Genomic DNA, 21,729 nt, shown 5'->3' on the forward strand with positions numbered 1-21,729 from the left:
TTCATTTTGTTTTATTGTATTTAATTTCATTTTATTCTACTTTATTTCATTTTATTTTATTTTTAATATTTCATGTCATTTTGATTATTTCATTATTTTTTTATTTTATTGCATTTTATTTCATATCATTTTATTTAATTTCATTTCATTTTATTTTTTAAATATTTGATGTCATTCTGATTATTTCATTTTATTTATTTCATGTCATTGCATTTTATTTTATTTTATTTTAAACTTTATTTCATTTTATTTTATTGTATTTCATTTTGTTTTATTTATTTCTTTATTTTATTCATCTATTTACCATAAACCACTGTTGTACTTAAAGGCTGCTGCAAGAAAATAATTTGTCACTACTTTATAGCAGGCTTTAGAAAAACAGTAGAAGATTTGCTGTGACTCTGAACGTCCACACATACACAAATAAACCTCCAGCAAACAGCAGTCATCAAAAACAAATGAAGCCCTGGCGTAGAGGCAGGAGACGCCATCTAGTGGCCATTAGATCTCCTGCAGCTGGAGGCACTTTGTGTGTGTGGTGACTTGGTTGTGATGTGTGTGTGTGTGTGTGTGTGTTCAGGTGGAGGAGGGCAGCGTGGCGGCGGCAGTGTGTCTCCAGGCTGGTGATGAAATGGTGAGCGTGAACGCCGTCCCCCTCAGCGGCTCCCGTCAGGAGGCCATCTGCCTGGTGAAGAGCTCCCACAAGACCCTGACCCTGGTGGTCCGAAGGTACAGAACACTTTACCTTTTGTCATTTAGCAACAGAGAGCAGCTCATCTTTGAGGCGGGGCCAGGCTGACGGCCTCACAGGGGCCCCTCGCTGCTTGTTTGCCCCTCAGGCTGAAACAAAAGGCTGTATTGTGGCGCTGCAGCCAACACTGTTGTTTCAGATAACGAGCCCTAAATGAGACACGAGGAGTCCCCTCTGTCAGCTGGTCTCACACTGACACACCAAACCTCACCAGCACCTCCAGCCTGCAGCACTCTACTGGTGCTACTGGGAGACAGGAATATATATACATATAAACCTTCAGAGTATCACCATGTGCGGCAGCATGTCAGCGTTAGTCATCTGAAACATGTTGTAGCAGTGCGTCCACATCATGATCCTGTGGTGGATGTAGCTCCACCTGGTGGACACCTGGGCCTGCTGTTTATCTGTCTGTGTCCTGTGGGAGCAAGTATTCTCACCGTTACACTCAACTGTAACAGACTCTGAGTGAGGAGATCTTTGTCGGGAACTTGATGGTCTGATTGGTCGCCACCGAGCTCAGGCTCCACAGGAGAGATACGAGTGACATCACTGCGGCTATCAGGCAGAGCGTTCCAGTGGTGACCAACGCCGGGCAGATTGGAGAGTCCTTCGTCACCCCAAAGCAGACGTTCCTCATGGCATAAAGAGGGCCCCACGATTAGAGGCAGGAACATGAGCACCTGACCTGCGCCTCAAACAGGGAAACAGGAAGACCGTCTTGACGCTAGTTAGCCAGGCCAACGACCTTAGGCTTGGAGTGTCAGGGCCCTTAAATGATTCACAGAAATTAAGGGGCAAATTAAGAGTTTTAAGAGGTTCAATAAAGACAGAACCATCAACACATTCTCTCCAGTCCATTGATATAAACTCATCAACTCGAGCTTTAACCAGACGAGACATTTTTGCATTTTTGCGATATATATTCATGTTGTTATGAGATATTTTTTTACATTTATACGAGATATATTCATGTAGCAACAAGATAATTTTACATTTTTACGAGATATATTCATGTTGTAACAAGATAATTTTACATTTTTACGAGATATATTCATGTTGTAACAAGATAATTTTACATTTATATGAGGTATATTCATGCAGTAAGAAGATAATTTTACATTTTTTACGAGATATATTCATGTTGTAACAAGATAAATTTACATTTATACGAGATATATTCATGTTGTAACAAGATAATTTTACATTTATATGAGGTATATTCATGCAGTAACAAGATAATTTTACATTTTTTACGAGATATATTCATGTTGTAACAAGATAATTTTACATTTTTACGAGATATATTCATGTTGTAACAAGGTAATTTTACATTTTTACGAAATATATTCATGTAGCAACAAGATAATTTTACATTTTTACGAGATATATTCATGTTGTAACAAGATAATTTTACATTTATACGAGATATATTCATGTAGTAACAAGATAATTTTACATTTTTGCGAGATATATCCATGTTGTAACAAGATAATTTTACATTCATACGAGATATATTCATGTAGTAACAAGATAATTTTACATTTTTACGAGATATATTCATGTTGTAACAAGATAATTTTACATTTTTACGAGATATATTCATGTTGTAACAAGATAATTTTACATTTATATGAGATGTATTCATGTAGCAACAAGATAATTTACATTTATACGAGATATATTCGTGTTGTAACAAGATAATTTACATTTTTACGAGATATATTCATGTTGTAACAAGATAATTTTACATTTTTACGAGATATATTCATGTTGTGACAAGATAAATTTACATTTATACGAGATATATTAATGTAGTGACAAGATAATTTTACATTTTTACGAGATATCATGTAGTAACAAGATAATTTTACATTTATACGAAATATATTCATGTAGTAACAAGATAATTTTACATTTTTACAAGATATATTCATGTTGTAACAAGATAATTTTACATTTTTACGAGATATATTCATGTTGTAACAAGATAATTTTACATTTTTACGAGATATATTCATGTTGCAACAAGATAATTTTACATTTATATGAGATATGTTCATGTAGTAACAAGATAATTTCACATTTTACGAGATATATTCATGTTGTAACAAGATAATTTACATTTTTACGAGATATATTCATGTTGTAACAAGATAATTTTACATTTTTACGAGATATATTCATGTTGTGACAAGATAAATTTACATTTATACGAGATATATTCATACTTTAATGAGACAGTTTTACATTTTTATGAGATATATTCATGTTGTAATTTAATAGTTTTACATTTGTACGATATATTCACGCTTTAATGAGACAGTTTTACATTTTTACGAGATATATTCATGTTGTCATGAGATTTATTTTTTTCCACATTTTTACGAGATATATTCACGCTTTAACAAGTCATTTTTTACATTTTTAACGATATATTCACGCTTTAACGAGACAGTTTTACATTTTTACGAGATATATTCATGTTGTAACAAGATAATTTTACATTTTTACGAGATATATTCATGTTGTAACAAGATATTTTTACATTTATACGAGATATATTCATGTTGTTATGAGATTTTTTTTTTTTTTTTACATTTTGACGAGATATATTCACGCTTTAACAAGTCATTTTTACATTTTTAACGATATATTCACGCTTTAACGAGACAGTTTTACATTTTTACGAGATATATTCATGTTGTAACAAGATAATTTTACATTTTTACGAGATATATTCATGTTGTAACAAGATATTTTTACATTTATACGAGATATATTCATGTTGTTACGAGATTTTTTTCTTTTGTACATTTTTACGAGATATATTCAAGCTTTAACGAGACATTTTTACATTTTTACGATATATTCATGTTGTAACAAGATAGTTTTGCATTTTTTTCAAGATATATTCATGTTGTTATGAGATTTTTTTTTTTTACAGTTTTTCGAGATATATTCACGCTTTAACGAGACATTTTTACTTTTTACGATATATTCATGTTGTAACAAGATAGTTTTGCATTTTTTTGAGATATATTCATGTTGTTATGAGATTTTTTATTTTTTTTATTTATTTATTTATTTTTACATTTTTCAGAGATATATTCACGCTTTAACGACACATTTTTACATTTTTACGATATATTCATGTTGTAACAAGATAGTTTTGCATTTTTTTTGAGATATATTCATGTTGTTATGAGATTTTTTTTTTTATACATTTTTACGAGATATATTCATGTTGTAACAAGATAATTTACATTTTTACGAGATATATTCATGTTGTAACAAGATAATTTTACATTTTTACGAGATATATTCATACTTTAATGAGACAGTTTTACATTTTTATGAGATATATTCATGTTGTAATTTATTAGTTTTACATTTGTACGATATATTCACGCTTTAATGAGACAGTTTTACATTTTTACGAGATATATTCACGCTTTAACAAGTCATTTTTACATTTTTACGATATATTCACGCTTTAACGAGACAGTTTTACATTTTTACGAGATATATTCATGTTGTAACAAGATAATTTTACATTTTTACGAGATATATTCATGTTGTAACAAGATATTTTTACATTTATACGAGATATATTCATGTTGTTATGAGATTTTTTCTTTTTTTACATTTTTACGAGATATATTCACGCTTTAACGAGACATTTTTACATTTTTACGATATATTCATGTTGTAACAAGATAGTTTTGCATTTTTTCGAGATATATTCATGTTATGAGAATTTTTTTTTTTTTTTTTTTTTTACATTTTTACGAGATATATTCACGCTTTAACGACACATTTTTACATTTTTACGATATATTCATGTTGTAACAAGATAGTTTTGCATTTTTTTCGAGATATATTCATGTTGTTATGAGATTTTTTATTTTTTTTTATACATTTTTACGAGATATATTCACGCTTTAACGACACATTTTTACATTTTTACGATATATTCATGTTGTAACAAGATAGTTTTGCATTTTTTCGAGATATATTGACACTTTAACAAGACATTTTTACAGTTTTAAGATATATTCATGTTGTAACAAGATAATTTTACATTTATACGAGATATATTCATGTTGTAACAAGATAATTTACATTTTTACGAGATATATTCATGTTGTAACAAGATAATTTTACATTTTTACGAGATATATTCATACTTTAACAGGACATTTTTTTACATTTTTACGATATATTCATGTTGTAACAAGATAGTTTTACATTTTTACGAGATATATTGACACTTTAACAGGACATTTTTACATTTTTACGATATATTCATGTTGTAACAAGATAATTTTACATTTTTTTCGAGATATATTGACACTTTAACAAGACATTTTTACATTTTTACGATATATTCATGTTGTAACAAGATAGTTTTGCATTTTTTCGAGATATATTGACACTTTAACAAGACATTTTTACATTTTTACGATATATTCATGTTGTAACAAGATAATTTTACATTTTTTCGAGATATATTGACACTTTAACAGGACATTTTTACATTTTTACGATATATTCATGTTGTAACAAGATAGTTTTGCATTTTTTCGAGATATATTGACACTTTAACAGGACATTTTTACATTTTTACGATATATTCATGTTGTAACAAGATAATTTTACATTTTTTTCGAGATATATTGACACTTTAACAGGACATTTTTACATTTTTACGATATATTCATGTTGTAACAAGATAGTTTTGCATTTTTTCGAGATATATTGACACTTTAACAGGACATTTTTACATTTTTACGATATATTCATGTTGTAACAAGATAATTTTACATTTTTTCGAGATATATTGACACTTTAACAAGACATTTTTACATTTTTACGATATATTCATGTTGTAACAAGATAGTTTTGCATTTTTTCGAGATATATTCATATTGTTATGAGATTTTCTCTCCTTTTTTTTTTACATTTTTACGAGATATATTCACGCTTTAACAAGACATTTTTACATTTTTACGATATATTCATGTTGTAACAAGATAGTTTTGCATTTTTTCGAGATATATTCATGTTGTTATGAGATTTTCTTTTTTTTTTTTTTACATTTTTACGAGATATATTCACACTTTAACAAGTCATTTTTACATTTTTACGATATATTCATGTTGTAACAAGATAATTTTACAGTTTTTCGAGATATATTCACGCTTTAACGACACATTTTTACATTTTTACGATATATTCATGTTGTAACAAGATATATTCACACTTTAACGAGACATTTTTACATTGAGGTTCAATAAAGACAGAACCATCAACACATTCTCTCCAGTCCAATGATATAAACTCATCAACTCGAGCACAGATCGTCTGATATCAGCCCTGTAAACAAAGTTTGTTGTTTGTTTATCTCGGGCCTCTGCGCAGGAACAACCTGTTGTCGCACTACATGTGTCACTGATGTCCTGTCCTGTCAGAATTACATGCTCACTGACAAATGGCAACAGAGTCTTAGAGCCTGAATCCAATTACTAGCTGCAAAGCCACAGGCGTGGGCTCAGCTTTGCAGAGTGGGTCGAGTCACCAGGAGGGAGAGGTGGAGCGCACCGTGTGTTTCAGCGACCTGCTGCTGCTGCTGCTGCTGCTGGGGGACTGTTCGTCTGAGGGCTCCACAGAGCGAACACCAGGGTCCCGCTGAGAGAGGACAACTGAACGGCAGCTCTGAGAGGTCGCTGGGTCGCCCTCAGAGTTGCCTCGGCTCAGGCACCCTCCCCTGTTTGCAGGAGGAGTGGTACGGCCCATGTTGCCTAGGTGAGTCCACAGTGCTTAGTGGGATAGGCCGTATCAGCAGAGCTCATTGTTTGCAGGGGCTTTGGAGACGGAGCGGGCGCTGCTGCTGGCTCGCTCTGGACATGTTTGACTTGTAGAGGAGACAAGAGAAGATTTACACTCTCAGGTACTTCCTGTTTCCCTCCTCCTCTTCCTCTGTCTGTCTTCCTCTCTTTACCTCTGATTCAATCATTTGGTGTCCTGACCGGTGGGATTAGATCAGGAGAGTTTGAGATAACGGCAGGTTTCCTTCATCAGGATGACTCACACAGGTTCAGAGACACTTTTTGTTTCATAAAGGACAAGCTGTAAATGTGCAAAGACACTGCTGTTCAAGTCCTGAGGAGTTTCCTGGAGCCTGAGCGTGGATGGGCAGATGTTAGAGCAGGTAAAGTGAAGTCTTTGGAGATGCTTTGTCACAGGTTCCTGCAGTGATTCATGTCAGCGTCCACGAGCAACAAGTGTTATTTAACCCTTTGTTAAGTTTTTAAGATGCATGACCGACGTTTGTGCCCGAGAACAAAGATTCATAGGCGAGAAAGTATGAAGAGAATTATTTTAAATGTCCTAAATCTTCATTTTTTTTTGGCATATAGACTCAAAATGGCATCAAAACTCACTTTGAGTCATGAGATATATGTGCAAGATTTTTCCCCTTAAAGTTAAAGCAGCTTTTAATGGGAAAATAAGCAATTTTTGAATATTGTTGCTGTGTCACAATCCTTAGAAACCCTTTAAAAATCTTAAAATCTGCCCTTAGATCACATCATCACCACCACAAAAAACAATTTTCTCCTTAACTATGACACTTAAGGATTCATTTCCCCTTAGCTGAGGGGTTTTAGTCTTAGTTTTTCATTCATCACCATAAACTTAGTCATGTTGCAGTTAAGACAGAGTCAGAGGGACCTTAAGTTTTTTTTTAACCTTTACCTTGCTTTGGTTGCTAAGGTGTTTTGTGCAACGGTCTAAGGATTCCTTAAGTATAAGACCAAGACAAGGAGAATACCATAAATACTTAAGTGAACACTTTAAGGAAACCTTAAGAACAAGACTTATTTTATTTCAAGGGAACCTTAACAAGGACTTGTAACTTAAGGTGTTTTGTGCAACGGTCTAAGGATTCCTTAAGTATAAGACCAAGACAAAAAGAAAATCATAAATACTTAAGTGAACACTTTAAGGAAACCTTAAGAACAAGACTTATTTTATTTCAAGGGAACCTTAACAAGGACTTGTAACTTAAGGTGTTTTGTGCAATGGTCTAAGGATTCCTTAAGTATAAGACCAAGACAAGGAGAATACCATAAATACTTAAGTGAACACTTTAAGGAAACCTTAAGAACAAGACTTATTTTATTTCAAGGGAACCTTAACAAGGACTTGTAACTTAAGGTGTTTTGTGCAGTGGTCTAAGGATTCCTTAAGTATAAGACCAAGACAAGGAGAATACCATAAATACTTAAGTGAACACTTTAAGGAAACCTTAAGAAAAGGACTTATTTTATTTTGAGGGAACCTTAACAAGGACTTGTAACTTAAGGTGTTTTGTGCAGTGGTCTAAGGATTCCTTAAGTATAAGACTAAGACAAGGAGAAAACCAGAAATACTTTACGGAAACCTTAAGAAGAAGACTTAAGACTTACTTTATTTTGAGGAAATCTTAACAAGGACTTTTAACTTAAGGTGTTTTATGCCCCAGGTCTCTAAAGTCACTTAGTCGTCTTAAGTATGAATTTGTGAGACCTTATGTGTGACACATTTTCCTCTCCTCCTCTCGGGGTGTTTTTTGTCGCCGGTGCAGCGGTGACGCACCGATAAGCCCAGCTGTGATGACGCCGGCACTTTCTATTGTGCGCTCGTGTTTGGAGCTCGGCGGGGTCACGTCGGCCCCTCAGCTGCTGCTGGTTGGGTTTCTCCCATCTGAGTATCAGCTTGGTGCTGACATCACTTGTGTTCTGCAGGACGGTGGTTTGTTTGCGTTGTTGAGAGTTCCTCTGTCCGTCAGTGAACATTTAAGGTGATTTAAAGTCAGTTAACGGAGGAGTGAAGTCACACCTTGACTCAGTGACTCCTCTTCAAACACACATGATTTATATTTAAACAGTCAGCAGCGTCTCTTCCCTGGCGGAGGAGTTTCACCTCTCCGTGCCGGCCTCCCTCCTCCTCCCCCGTCGGCCTGACGTTGGCTGGTATCTCTCAAAACAGACGTGGGCCCGCGCCAAACATTCCTGTCTGCGCTGTGTTTCCTGACAAGGACACTGAAGTCGATCTTCAGCAGAAAAACAGGGTTGTGAAAGGCGTGATGGAATGTGCGGAGAACAGAAGGATCAGACACCAGGCTGATAACAGGGCCAAGCCAGTAACTGTGGCTCCTGAACCGAAATCTGACGGTCAGAGCCAAGTGTGAGAAGACAAGCTGTAACATCAGAGCTCTGAAACAGACACTGAGACATCGAGATTGAAAGTTGGCTGCAAAGTCCGACTTTAAAGGAAGTTAAAACTCAGCACCTTTTTTTTAGTCGGAACCAAACTGGCAGCACACTTTGATACGGGCAGATTGTTGAGTCAACTATCAGTGACCAAAGATTCCCAACGTACCAAATGTTAGCTGGTGAACTTACGTTTAGGTTAGAAAATAATAATGTTTCGGCTTGAAATACACAGTGTGTAGCGGTGTCTCGATAAAGAAAAGCATTTCATGCTGCTACGCCAGCAGTAAACGCCGCGATGACTCAGTGAAAAACAAGCACATAAACCTTAAAACTTAACATTTCAGCAACACTGTGTAATTTGCGATTATGTTTAGGCACAAAAACGACTCGGTTATTGCTGGAAAGGTTCATGTTTCGGCTGAAAATGCCAAGTTTTCCGGGCACAAGCCCTGCTGGAAATGCAGCAGTATCTTGTTTAAAAAAACAACTGTGTGGGCAGGAACCGCATTAATGTGTTTGTACAAAATAATTGCTTTTCCTGCTACTATCCTGGCAGGAAACGCAGCGATGTCTCTGTAGGAACAAGTGCTTTTCATGGCACCATCCCCACAGCAACAGGTCCCTAAAAACACTCACATCTGGGGAGTAAGAATCAGCTGGAAACACGGTGATGACTTGCTACATCACAGCTGTCTCCAACAGTCCAGCCTTGTTTCGACAGACACTGGTCTCTGGCAGCAGAAAATGGTCGTGCTGCACTTTTGACCCGAATCTTTTATCTCTGTACCGTGTGACAAACTGGGAGCTGTTGTTGTTTTCCAGTCCCGTTCATGTTACTTTCCCAGCAGCCCCGGCGGCTCTGCAGGCAGCAACTTAGAGCCCAAACACTAGATTACAGCAAGGACGCCGCGTAGGACAATGACTCCTCCCCCTCAACTCAAATCCCCCTTTATAATCCCCGAGGAAATCTCCTCCGCAGCACAAGGTGGAGTGTGTTTGTGTTCGTACTGGGAGGAGGAGGAGGAGGAGGAGGAGGGGGCGGCAGATCTTCTGTCATGGAGCTCCCAGATTCCTCAGAGCGCTCGACTCTGTGAGACCAGAGGGAGCTGTAGTGTCAGAGTGCGTCTTTCTTTCTGACCTGCATTTTTTGGAAGGAGTGGGCTGGTGCAGAGTGAGGTGGAGGCGTCCTCTTTGAATTTACACACAAACTTTAAACAGTTGGAGGTAGCTGGTAAGTCACCATGTTTTCTCATTTCAATTCATTTTAGTGAGAGTCACGCAAGCAGCTGGTTTACACTGTGTAGGTCTTCTTCAAGTATTAATACTCACAGGCTGAAATATTCTCACTACAGTTTTTTATTCATTAATTAATCATTTAGTCTGAAAAATGCCCAGAACAAGTTCCCCTAACCCGACGTGATACCTTTAAATGTCTTGTTTTGTTCGACCATTAGTTCAAACCTCAGATAATCAGTGTAAAATGAAAAACAAACAGTTAAAGCAACAAATCTTGCACATTTGAGAAGCTGTTATTAAAGAGTATGCGTGACATTGTTGTTTCATGAATCACTTAATCGCTCGGAATTTTTTATACGAATCTTTGAAGATTAATTTTATTTGGAACCCAATTACCTGAAAATATGTTGATGCACACTATTATGTAGCGGATACTTTCAAACTTCACATTGCAGCAATGTCCTGGTTAATATTTGATTAGGTTTAGGCACAAACATCACTTGGTTATGGTAAGGAAAGGATCATGGAAAAATAGTGACAGCTCCCTAAAAAACACCCTTGTGGCTGAAAAGCAGCAGAAAAAACAGCAGTGGGTCACTCATAAGCACCTACGTTTATGGCCTAAAAAACTGCTGGAAAAACAGCCACAAGTTGCTAAAATAACACCCAAAACTGGTGCCTTAAAATTGGCGGGAAAAACAGCAACAGTTTGGCACAAAACACCCATGATTGGAGCCTAAAAATCTACTGGAAAAACAAGAATGTGTCCTTGACCTTATTTAGTTTCTAAAAAAAAAAAGCCACTGGAAAAACACCCACAGCTTGTTAGGAAACACCCACGTTTGGTGCCCCAAAAAGCTGCTGGAAAAATAACCATGGGTCCCTAAAAACCACCCACCTTTGGTGCCATAAAATCAGTTGGAAAAACAGCCAAGGGTCGCTAAAAACACCCATGATTGAAGCCATAAAAGCTGCTGCAAAAACAGCAATGGGTCCCTATAAATAAACCCACCTGTAGTGCCATAAAAGCAGCTGGAAAAACAGGCATGAGTTGCTAAAAACACCCATGTTTGGAGGCTAAAAATCCACTGGAAAAACTGGAATGTGTCCTTGACCTTATTTAGTTTCTAAAAAAAAAGCCACTGGAAAAACACCCACAGCTTGTTAGGAAACACCCACGTTTGGTGACTAAAAAGCTGCTGCAAAAACAGGCCCGGATCATTAGAAAATATCCATGTTTGGAACCTTAAAAGCCGCTGAAAAAAACAGCAATGGGTCCCTATAGAAAAGCCATGTGTAGTGCCATAAAAGCAGCTGCAAAAACAGGAATGTGTCCCTATAAAACACCTTATTTAGTTTCTAAAAATCTGCTGGAAAAACACCCACAGCTTGTTTGGAAACACCCATGTTTTGGGCCTAAAAAGCTGCTGGAAAAACAGGAATGTATCCATAAATAACACCCACATTTGGGGCCTTAAAAGCTGCTGCAAAAACAAGTACAGGTAATTAGAAAACATCCATGTTTGGGGGCATAAAAGCAGCTGGAAAAACAGCCATGAGTTGCTAAAAACACCCATGATTGGAGCCCAAAAATCCACTGGAAAAACAGGAATGTGTCCCTATAAAACACCTTATTTAGTTCCTAAACATCTGCTGGAAAAACACCCACAGCTTGTTAGGAAACACCCATGATTGGAGCCTAAAGAGCTGCTGGAAAAACAGCTACTGCGCCCACAAAAAACACCCACATTTGGTGCCCCAAAAAGCTGCTGCAAAAACAGGTATGGGTCCCTATAAAAAACCTACGTTTAGTGCCTTAAAAGCCAACGTAAAAAAACAAAAACAAACACAGACTGTTGGAAAACACTGACTGTTTGTGCCTAAAAATCCACTACAACTGCCACAGGTCCCTAAAAACACCTATGTTTGGAGCCTAAAAAGCAGCAGAACAAACAGCAATAGGTCCCTATAAAAAAACCCACCTGTAGTGCCATAAAAAAACAGGCATGAGTTGTTAAAAACACCCATGTTTGGAGGCTAAAAATCCGCTGGAAAAACAGGAATGTCAGCAAAAACCTACGTTTAGGGCCTTAAAAGCCAACGTAAAAAAAACCCCACAGACTGTTGGAAAACACCTACTGTTTGGGCCTAAAAATCCACTACAACTGCCACAGGTCCCTAAAAAACACCCATGATTGGAGCCTTAAAAGCAGCTGCAAAAACTGGAATGTGTCCCTATAAAACACCTTATTTAGTTTCTAAAAAGCTGCTGAAAAAACACCCACAGGTTGTTAGGAAACACCCATGTTTGGAGCCTTAAAAGCTGTTGCAAAAACTGGAATGTGTCCCTATAAAACACCTTATTTAGTTTCTAAAAAGCTGCTGAAAAAACACCCACAGGTTGTTAGGAAACACCCATGTTTGGAGCCTAAAAAGCTGCTGGAAAAACGAGGGGTTCCTTAAAACTCCTCAGGTCTAGTGCTCAAAAAAAACGCTAGAAATGCAGCCAGTGGGTCCTAAAAAAACACCCACATTTGGTGCCATGAAAGCAGCTGGAAAACAGCCTCAAGCTACCAAGAGACAGCCACAGTTGAGGTGAAGCACGTTAACATTGTGTGACACAGCTGATGTAATCTCTCCTGTGTGTTCGTGGAGTGCGGAGCAAAAATCACTGTTGGTGAAGTTCAGATTTAAACACAAAGTGTTCAGATCCTCCAGATGACAGACGTACTTGTGGCCAAGTGGGTCAGCTGTGTTTCAGTTTCATGTTGTGTGTTTTCTTCCTGAATGACCTCGGCCTCGGTCGGGCTCGTATATCCAGGCAGTGAGCGGTGGAATATGTGTGACAGAGCAGCTGTGTCCCCTGACAATAGGCCCTCTGCGCTTTAGAAACAGTGACATTTGCATTTCCATTGTGCAGCAGTTGGTTTTGAGGCAACACTGTGCGTCACATGGAGCGGGGGGGGGGGGGTTGAAGTCAGAGGAACAGTTTGGTTTGTGTGGAATAAACAGAAGAAGAAGAAGAGATGTGTAGATTCTCCGCTTTGGTTTAGAAAACTGATGCTAGTTGCAAAAACATGCTCAGTCAGCTGGAGATGGAAAAACAAACCTCTGCTCTCGACTAGAGACTTTGGTTTTTAAGTGATTATTTTTATCCAAAAAGGCCTTAAAGGAGTTTCCACAAATTTGTCACCAACGTCCACTTTGAGTGAAGCATTAACTGAATAAAATTAAAGGGTCAAAGGTCACTGTGTCCCCAACCGTCACATTTCCGTATTCAGATTTGGCACAAATGTCCACTTGGAGTTAACGATGAGCCGATAAGATTCTGGTGGTCAAAGGTCAAGGTCACTGTGACCTTGCATCTGTCTTATTCTTGTAAACAGCTTTTGGGAATTTTTTTTAAAGTTTAAAAAGTAGAAACAAATAAGTCCACACAGCCTTATTTGTTTCTACTTCGACAAACGTTTCTTTGCTCAGCACCCTTTCCATTGGACATTAGGATGTGCGTGTCTTTTGTACTGTTTTTGAATGTCTTTAAATTTGGCACAAACGTCCACTTGGACTTAACAATGAACTGATTAGGAATTGGTGGCAATGGGTTAAAGGTTTCTGCATCCTTGTGTTCGTCTCATTCTCATGAATGTGATATCTTAAGAAGGCCTTAAGGGAGTTTCCACAAATTTGTCACCAACGTCCACTTTGAGTGAAGCATTAACTGCTTAAAATTAAGGGGTCAAAGGTCACTGTGTCCCCAACCGTCGCATTTCCATATTCATATTTGGCACAAATGTCCACTTGGACTTAACAATGATCTGATAAGATTCTGGTGGTCAAAGGTCAAGGTCACTGTGACCTTGCATCTGTCTCATTCTTGTAAACAGCTTTTGTGAATTTTTTTAAAGTTTAAAAAGTAGAAATAAGTCCACACAGCCTTATTTGTTTCTACTTCGATAAACATTTCTTTGCTCAGCACCCTTTCCATTGGACATTAGGATGTGCGTGTCTTTTGTACTGTTTTTGAATGTCTTTAAATTTGGCACAAATGTCCACTTGGACTTAACAATGAACTGATTAAAATTTGGTGGTATTAGGTTAAAGGTTTCTGCAACCTTGTGTTCGTCTCATTCTCATGAATGCGATATCTTAAGAAGGCCTTAAGGGAGTTTCCACAAATTTGTCACCAACGTCCACTTTGAGTGAAGCATTAACTGCTTAAAATTAAGGGGTCAAAGGTCACTTTGTCCCCAACTGTCGCATTTCCGCATTCAGATTTGGTACAAATGTCCACTTGGATTTAACAGTGAGCTGAAAAGATTCTGCTGGTCAAAGGTCAAGGTCACTGTGACCTTGCATCTGTCTCATTCTCGTGAACACGATATTTCAAGAACAGCTTTTGGGAATTTCTTTAAAGTTTAAAAAGTAGAAACAAACAAGTCCACACAGCCTTATTTGTTTCTACTTCGACAAACGTTTCTCTGCTCAGCACCCTTTCCATTGGACGTTAGGATGTGCGTGTCTTTTGTACTGTTTTTGAATGTCTTTAAATTTGGCACAAACGATCACTTTGAGTCAAGAATGAACCGATTAGAAACTGGTGGTCAAAGGTCAGTGTGACCTCACAAACATGTTGGCCATAACTCAAGAATTCATTCACTAATTGTGACCGAACTTGACACAATTGTCTAACAGGATAAAATAATGAAGGTCAAAAGGTCAAAGGTCAGCTTGACTGTGACATCATGTTTTAACGTCATATCTCAGGAACAGAAGGGGAGACATAAGGTCAGATACTGAATTGGTGACACTAATGTTGAAACTGGGCGGATTCATACAACCACGAGGCGCTAATTCTCCTTTACTTTGCTCCTATTGTTTTCTCTTCCTTCTGGACACCTTGTAATGCCATTTAGTGGTTTGCATGTGTCACCTCTTGCTCAGGTGTTTGCAGTCATCTTGCGTTTACTAAACCGTGTGCTGAGAGGTTACACATCCAATTAATTCCGGTCCTGAATAAATATTTAGTCAGATTTAAATGGATTATTAATCTCCAGAGAAAATTCCTCAGCAAACACCGGTTGTATTGGAAGACTTTGACCTTTCCTTTCTTTCCTTTCTTTCCCATTGCTTCTTGTAATTATCCAAAATAAGAGTAAAACAACACGTTGACAGGATGAGTCACCTCTTGTGTCCCTGGTGGGATTATACGCAACAATCCAGCGTCAGTAAAGAAATCAGAGATGAAGTATTGTTCGAAAGAAGGCGCCACACTCTCTTTATTCCACTGCAGGGAGACTCTCAGACTCCTGGGATGAGATGGCTGACATAGATGTCCCACTTGAAGCGAAGGTATCCCTCCCTGCATTCCTTCGCTGAAAGAATGCAGCGTCTCCATCGTGACCTGGCAGGGTTAAGGTTTCAGTCATCGCCGCTGAAGTCTCATCGGGATGAGATATTTCACATCGCTCTGACGTTTGAACTTGGGAAACAACCTCCACAAATGTCAGAGCATATTCTGTCCTTGTTAGTGGCACAGTAAAACTTGAATCTAAAGGGAGGTCATGGTGGTCAGGGGGCGACCTGTGAATCACATCCGTCTAAGTTTTCTAAAAGCTAAGCAGCTAATCTCCGTCTGGGCCATATGGCTGTGACAGATCTGTCCCCTGCTCCTGTTGTCCACAATAAGCGAGGGTCGTGTGATGTTTCCTTGGGCACAGGCAGCTGTAATTACATGAAATCTCAGACATCGTTAGTCCAACTGTGACACAGCGTTGAGAGCGGTGGTTCGTCTCACCTCTTTCTGCTTCAGAAAGAAGAAAGACTGTATTTGATAATATTCTTTGTCTCCTTTCCTGCTTCCTTCACTCGCTGCCTGTCAGAGCTAAGATGGTTGATGTTGTGTCACCACGCACAATGCCGTCAGAAACCGAGGTTCACGTGGCGAGGAGCTTTCTCACCAAGATTTTGCGAAGCTCTATGAGGTACCATCGGCCAGCCATTGTGTTTGATGGTAGTTTGGTCGTCGTGTGTGTACGTTGTGTTCTCTGCTACTTCCTTTGTATTTTGTGTGGTGCTAGTCCTTAAGTTGTACTCAGCCCAGTGACGTTCGGCCTCCTCATAGCTATCAGTTGGTCTGTCGTATGTACATGTCATGAAGTAGACAATATCTCTGGTTTAATCTGTTGAATATGTTGTGTGAATAATTCTTTTTTTTTTCCAACATGCTCTCCAGGAAAAACCGCTTCAAAGGGTATGTGCTCATTTGGTTTAAATAGAGCGCGTAGTATAGTAATGTTATCAGTTTAGCTTTCTAGGGTTCTAACAAAGCCTCGTTTCCACCAAACACTTTCGGTATAGTACCTCTGGAACCAAACATAACCCTTAAGAAAGTCTCTCTCCATACGCCGGACTCTCACTGCAGCCTGTCTGAAGGGTTACTGCTGGTTCCAAAGGTGCTGGACTGAAAGGGTTTGGTAGAAACGGGGCTTTTGTTTGTTGGAACATTTAGGCTCATCCCATCCCCCTAATTTTCGAGTGCAACCTTTCTCCTTGGAACACAGTCACAGGGGGTAGTGGTTTAAATCTTCCTCTATGAAATGGGACAACCCTTCCAGACCATGACATAGTCGTCAGTGGTGTTTATGTAAACAGACGTGACAAGCGTTGACAGACATTGCAAATATACCATCCTCTGCTGTGGTGATTTCTCTTGTGTGGGATAAAGACACCCTTTTGTGTCGTCAGGATGCTCACAACTTATGTTTCAATCAATCAATCACACAGGTCATTAAATAGATAAGAACACTGCTGCAGTACCAGGCAACCCATGCTCCTACCTTCCCAGTCTGAACTGATATTAGAGGAGCAGTAACAAGTGCAGCAACTATGCTCCTGGACTTAGATTTCGGGCATCATATGCCATCAAAGAGGGAACACCTCATCCCTGAGTGATGGAGTGCACAGTGGGCTCCTGGAGGAAAATGATGAGGGTGCCAAATGCCTGAAAAAATGTTTAACCATTGCACTCTGAAATATGAAAAAATCCCCTGTGTAAAGTGCTTGTTTGCCTCTCTGCTTTGCAGAAAGAATGATCCAGGCTCACGGCCACATTCCTGGCACTCCTCCAAGCTGACAGAAGAGGAGTCCGAGCACGCCAGGCGAGAGGCCGCCCCAGCACCAGTCTGGCAGCCAAAGCATGAAGCGAGGTGAGCTTTCTAGGTTCTCTTTGTGCTTCTCCTGGGGCAGAAAATATTGACATGCCTCCACGTTAGCGACAGCCGTGGCTGGCGGCATTATGTTTTTGGGTCGTCCATCCGTTTTTCCCATTCTTGTTACTGCAATTTCTCAAAATCACCTTGAGGGAAAGAGTTCATCCTTAGATTAGATTTTGGTGGTCAAATGTAATTGTTCCCATAACCTTGCATCAGTCTCATTCTTGTGTGCACAATATCTCAAAAACTCATTGAGGGACTTTCCTCAAATTTGGCACAAACGTCCACTTTGAGTCAAGGATGAACTGATCAGAATTTGGTGGTCCAAGGTCAAGGTCAAGGTCAATGTGACCTCGTCCATCCCTTTATTGCAAATGTGGCATCTCAAGATCACGTTGAGGGAATTTCTTCACATTTGGCACAAACATCAGCTTGGACTCAGGCATGAACTGATTTGAATTTGGTGGTCTCAAGTGTAAAGTAATGAAGGTAGCTTTGTGACTTAACTCAATCCATCAAAGTCAACTTTTTTTTTCTGATGTTACACACCAGGCCCAAAGACTCATCAAATCAAGGGGACCAGAGCACCCAGCGTCAGCTAACCAGCCAGTTCACCTCAGCGAACAACATGGAGAGACTGGAGCGTCCCTCGCATCCCTTCTCACCAGGTCATCTCTCCCCGACCAAATACATCAGCAGTACCGAGCCACACTGTGGACCAGGAGGCAAAAGAGACTCTGGGTTCAGCTGTTTCACCAGCACCAGCCCTCCTGGTCATGACCTCAGCACATCTGATAGGAAGGGAACCAGCGCTGAAAACATTTTCTTCAAGGGCCCCCAGAGTGAAGGGCCTCAGCAGGCAGAGAGGCCCAGGTACCTGCAGCCGGCGCTGGGGAACGGGAGCTGGGATGAGCAACCTGCCTCTCGGGTCTCCGTCGCAGGGAGGCCCAGTATCAGCCCAGTGTGGCAGGTACCAGAGAAGAAGAAGTCCCAGTCTCCTCCTCCCCCACCCCCTCCCCTGCGCAGTGACAGCTTTGCTGCCACAAAGGTGTTCCCTTTCTCTGAAGGGCCTGGTGGTCCAGCAAAGAGTCATGGCAGGTCAGTTGAAAAGCTTACAGAAAATAACCAGAATAGCCTCAGATCTCATCAGGAGAAAACCTCAGAGGCCAGACGTAGCTTCAACCCCCTGCCCACCAAAGACTTCCTCCATCCCAACATGGCAGCTGACCACAACCACAACCAGCTGCACCCCAACAAACTCTTCTCCTTGTCCAGCAATGATGTCAGACAGCCTCATTACACCAAACTACCTGCCCACCAGAGGCAGTACAGTGACGAAAGCCCCCTCTACCTGCAGACCAGGACAGCTCCTCCAACCAAGATTCAGAGTGTAGGAAGCTACTACCGCAGCCTCCAGGATCTGCCCACAAACGGCTTTGGCCGCAAACAGGTCCGGCACTCTACAGCATCTGTTGCAAGCTCTGCTGCGAATCTGGAGAATGGAGGGCACAACAGATACTTCGCTTTGGCAGGGAAGCATACGGTTCAGACTGCTGACCTCCAGGCCAGGCAGGGCAAAGCAGAGGGTCTGAGGGGGGACGCAGAGAAACCTCACTGGGTAAACAGCAATGAACCAGGCTTCCCCAGTTCCCTTAAGACAAACGTGAAGGCAAAATACTCTCTACCTCAGTCCCAGCTGCCTTATAGTGAAGATAAGGAGCGCAGTGGCCATTCCCAGCTGGGGAATGGTCTACATTATGACCACCAAACCTCTGAAGTTTGTGTTCGAGGCCTGGAAGATGCTGCAAAGAGAGGTGAAGGACACGCTAATGACCTAAAAAGTCACTTCCCAACACATCAGAGTAATGATCATAAGGCCATAAGGCACCAAGACCCATGGGTGCCACAAGATGATCACCGAATATCCCGTCTGAAAACCCCACTTCTGCACTCCCTGGCCCAGGAGAGTAGGAGTCTGGCTGTGAGGCAACCAGCAGCTATGACCACCCAGGATGCCGGTGACACCATGGCCGCCAGTGGGGGAAAATCTAACCGCCGCAGTGACCGTTACGCCACCACTCTCCGCAATGAGATCCAGCAGAAGCGAGCCCAGCTGCAAAAGAGCCGCAGCGCTGCAACCCTGACATGCGAAGCCGAGGACGAGGAGGCCGAGGAGTGGAGATCTACAAAAACTTCCTCTGGTGTCTCTTTCTCCAGCACCTACAAGGACCACCTCAAAGAGGCGCAGGCAAGGGTCCTTCAGGCCACCTCCTTCCAGAGACGAGACCTTGAGCCTCTCGGACCAGAGGTGCCGGTAGTTAAAACCTCCAATGGACGCATTAGAGGACGTAAGCGCTTCCCCCTGGCCAAGAGGATGCACTCCTTCTCAGAGCCTGACAAGATAGACAAAGTGGGAGTGGAGGGAGAACCTCAGACCGGGTCTTTCGGAGAGCGCAGAAAGTTCTTTGAGGCCAAACCAGCATTTTCCAGGCCTGTGCTGAAGTCCAGTCAGGGAACAAACTTGAACGCAGACCTTGGTGAGAAACCCAAAGAGAGAACTCCCTCTGGAGAGCCAGAGGGAGTTCACCCCTCTGCAGACCCCAAACACCTCAGTCCCGGACATAAGCAGGTCCTGCTAGAGCAGCAGAGGCTTGGGACCTTCGCTGAGTACCAGGCCACATGGAACAAACAGAAGAAGTCATCAGAGGCCAAGACGCAAGGGAGGTATCATTCAGCAGAGAACATCTTGGACGCAGATGCCGAGGAGAAGGCTGTGTGCATCCATGAGAGGTCCCGATCTTCCCCCTCTGCGGACTTCTATACACAGGTGATTAACCCTGATGTAGATGAGTCTATTTTTAACCCTTTAAGAGATCGTTTGCATGATCCTGTTTAAATAACTCTAGAATAAAGACCATAATAGCTAGAGCATTCATTCTTCTTGCAGCAGAAAGTTTCCTTACGTTATCTTCCCTTATAAACATCGTCGTGCATACATGGTGTTTTTGACCACGACCCCACTCTGAAGTTGTTGAAATCTGGTGCTTGGGCAGTGACTTAGGGTGTCAGAAAGCAATGAAAAAAGGCGTTCTTTAACGTCAGCATGATACACAGCCGGTTGCCGTTATAGTTTAACAGCACCTGGCGGTGTCAGGGGGAAATGGAGACAAGGACAAAAGTTAAGGCGACGAAAGTCCAAGCGGGGCGGGCGGACCAACACATGCTTTTGTTGCCAAAACCCAAGGGGAAAAAACATGTCCGATTTTTGTTTTTTTTTTAATGATGCAATTTCAATACATTTATCACTTGTTATGGTTTATTGACGACATCAGCTTTTAGCTCAGGTTGTACAGATTTTAGGGATGTGAAGCTTTTTAAGATACTCCAGGAAGTGACATCACAATAAGCAAAAATACAGACGTAGGCACTGGCGGATCATTTCTGTTGCAGAGTTCAAAGAGTTAAAGAGGCAGATGACCAACTGAGTCTGTTCTACTAACATGAGATGCTTAGTAATGATGGATGTTTTAGTCTAGGAGCCTTTAGTCTGTCATAACTGGATTTGCAGTATGAGGCTAAGAAGCCCTTTACCTTTCTTTTGCAGAACATTCCTTCAGCATGGAGAGACCCTCACAGCCAGCAGAGCACTTACAGGTGAGATTATATATATATATATATATATACATATATATATATATATATATATATATATATAAATCAATAGCAGCAGGATGAGTGCTGATCACTGCACTTCCTGTCCGTCTCTGGAACATCCACCAAGAAGTCTCATATAAATGTGAAATGTATGTGAGTGGTGAGATTTCAGGACGGAGACAGAACATGTCTCAGTTTCCCGAGCTGAAAGGAAACTATCATTTTCCGTCACACTAGCTCTCCTCCCAACTTTATCTCCAGCTGTCGCAGCTCACGTTGAGGCGACTCTGGACACCTGTCGTCAACTACACCCACATTTACAAAAGTGGCTGCGCACTTACAGGTGATTTACAGCGGGTGGAGACTGTATCATCTGATGCTTGAGCTGCTTTTGGTAATGAACACTTATCTGTTGCGTACACGATCGCTTCCTTGGCTAAACGGTGAAATGAATCCACAGGGTTTGCTCCTTTGTGTGACATAAACACCTGTCAGGAAATACGACGTTCGACCACAAGTGTCAGCAAACCTGACACTATATAGTATACATGATAATAAGGCAAATATTGGTGTAATAAAAACATATTTTTAGATAAAGTCAGACCCGCCCCGTCTC

At 40.3% G+C, this 21,729-nt stretch overlaps 1 protein-coding gene across 4 annotated transcripts in view; it reads left to right on the forward strand.

Moving 5' to 3' along the window:
- LOC125884804 (protein Shroom2-like) overlaps positions 1-21,729 on the forward strand; it is a 32,458-nt gene that overhangs the window by 1,176 nt on the left and 9,553 nt on the right. The window contains exons 2-5 of one of the 4 annotated variants that reach the window (XM_049570040.1): positions 581-729; positions 17,331-17,453; positions 18,012-20,286; positions 21,064-21,113. In XM_049570040.1, the coding sequence (XP_049425997.1) occupies positions 581-729; positions 17,331-17,453; positions 18,012-20,286; positions 21,064-21,113 (2,597 nt within the window). Of the gene's footprint in view, positions 1-580; positions 730-6,510; positions 6,560-6,795; positions 6,966-10,059; positions 10,244-17,330; positions 17,454-18,011; positions 20,287-21,063; positions 21,114-21,729 lie in introns of those variants that run through there. The other 3 variants (XM_049570041.1, XM_049570043.1, XM_049570042.1) reach the window with 3 other exon arrangements.

This window comes from Epinephelus fuscoguttatus, linkage group LG24 (assembly GCF_011397635.1).
Source record: "Epinephelus fuscoguttatus linkage group LG24, E.fuscoguttatus.final_Chr_v1".
NCBI lineage: Eukaryota > Metazoa > Chordata > Actinopteri > Perciformes > Serranidae > Epinephelus > Epinephelus fuscoguttatus.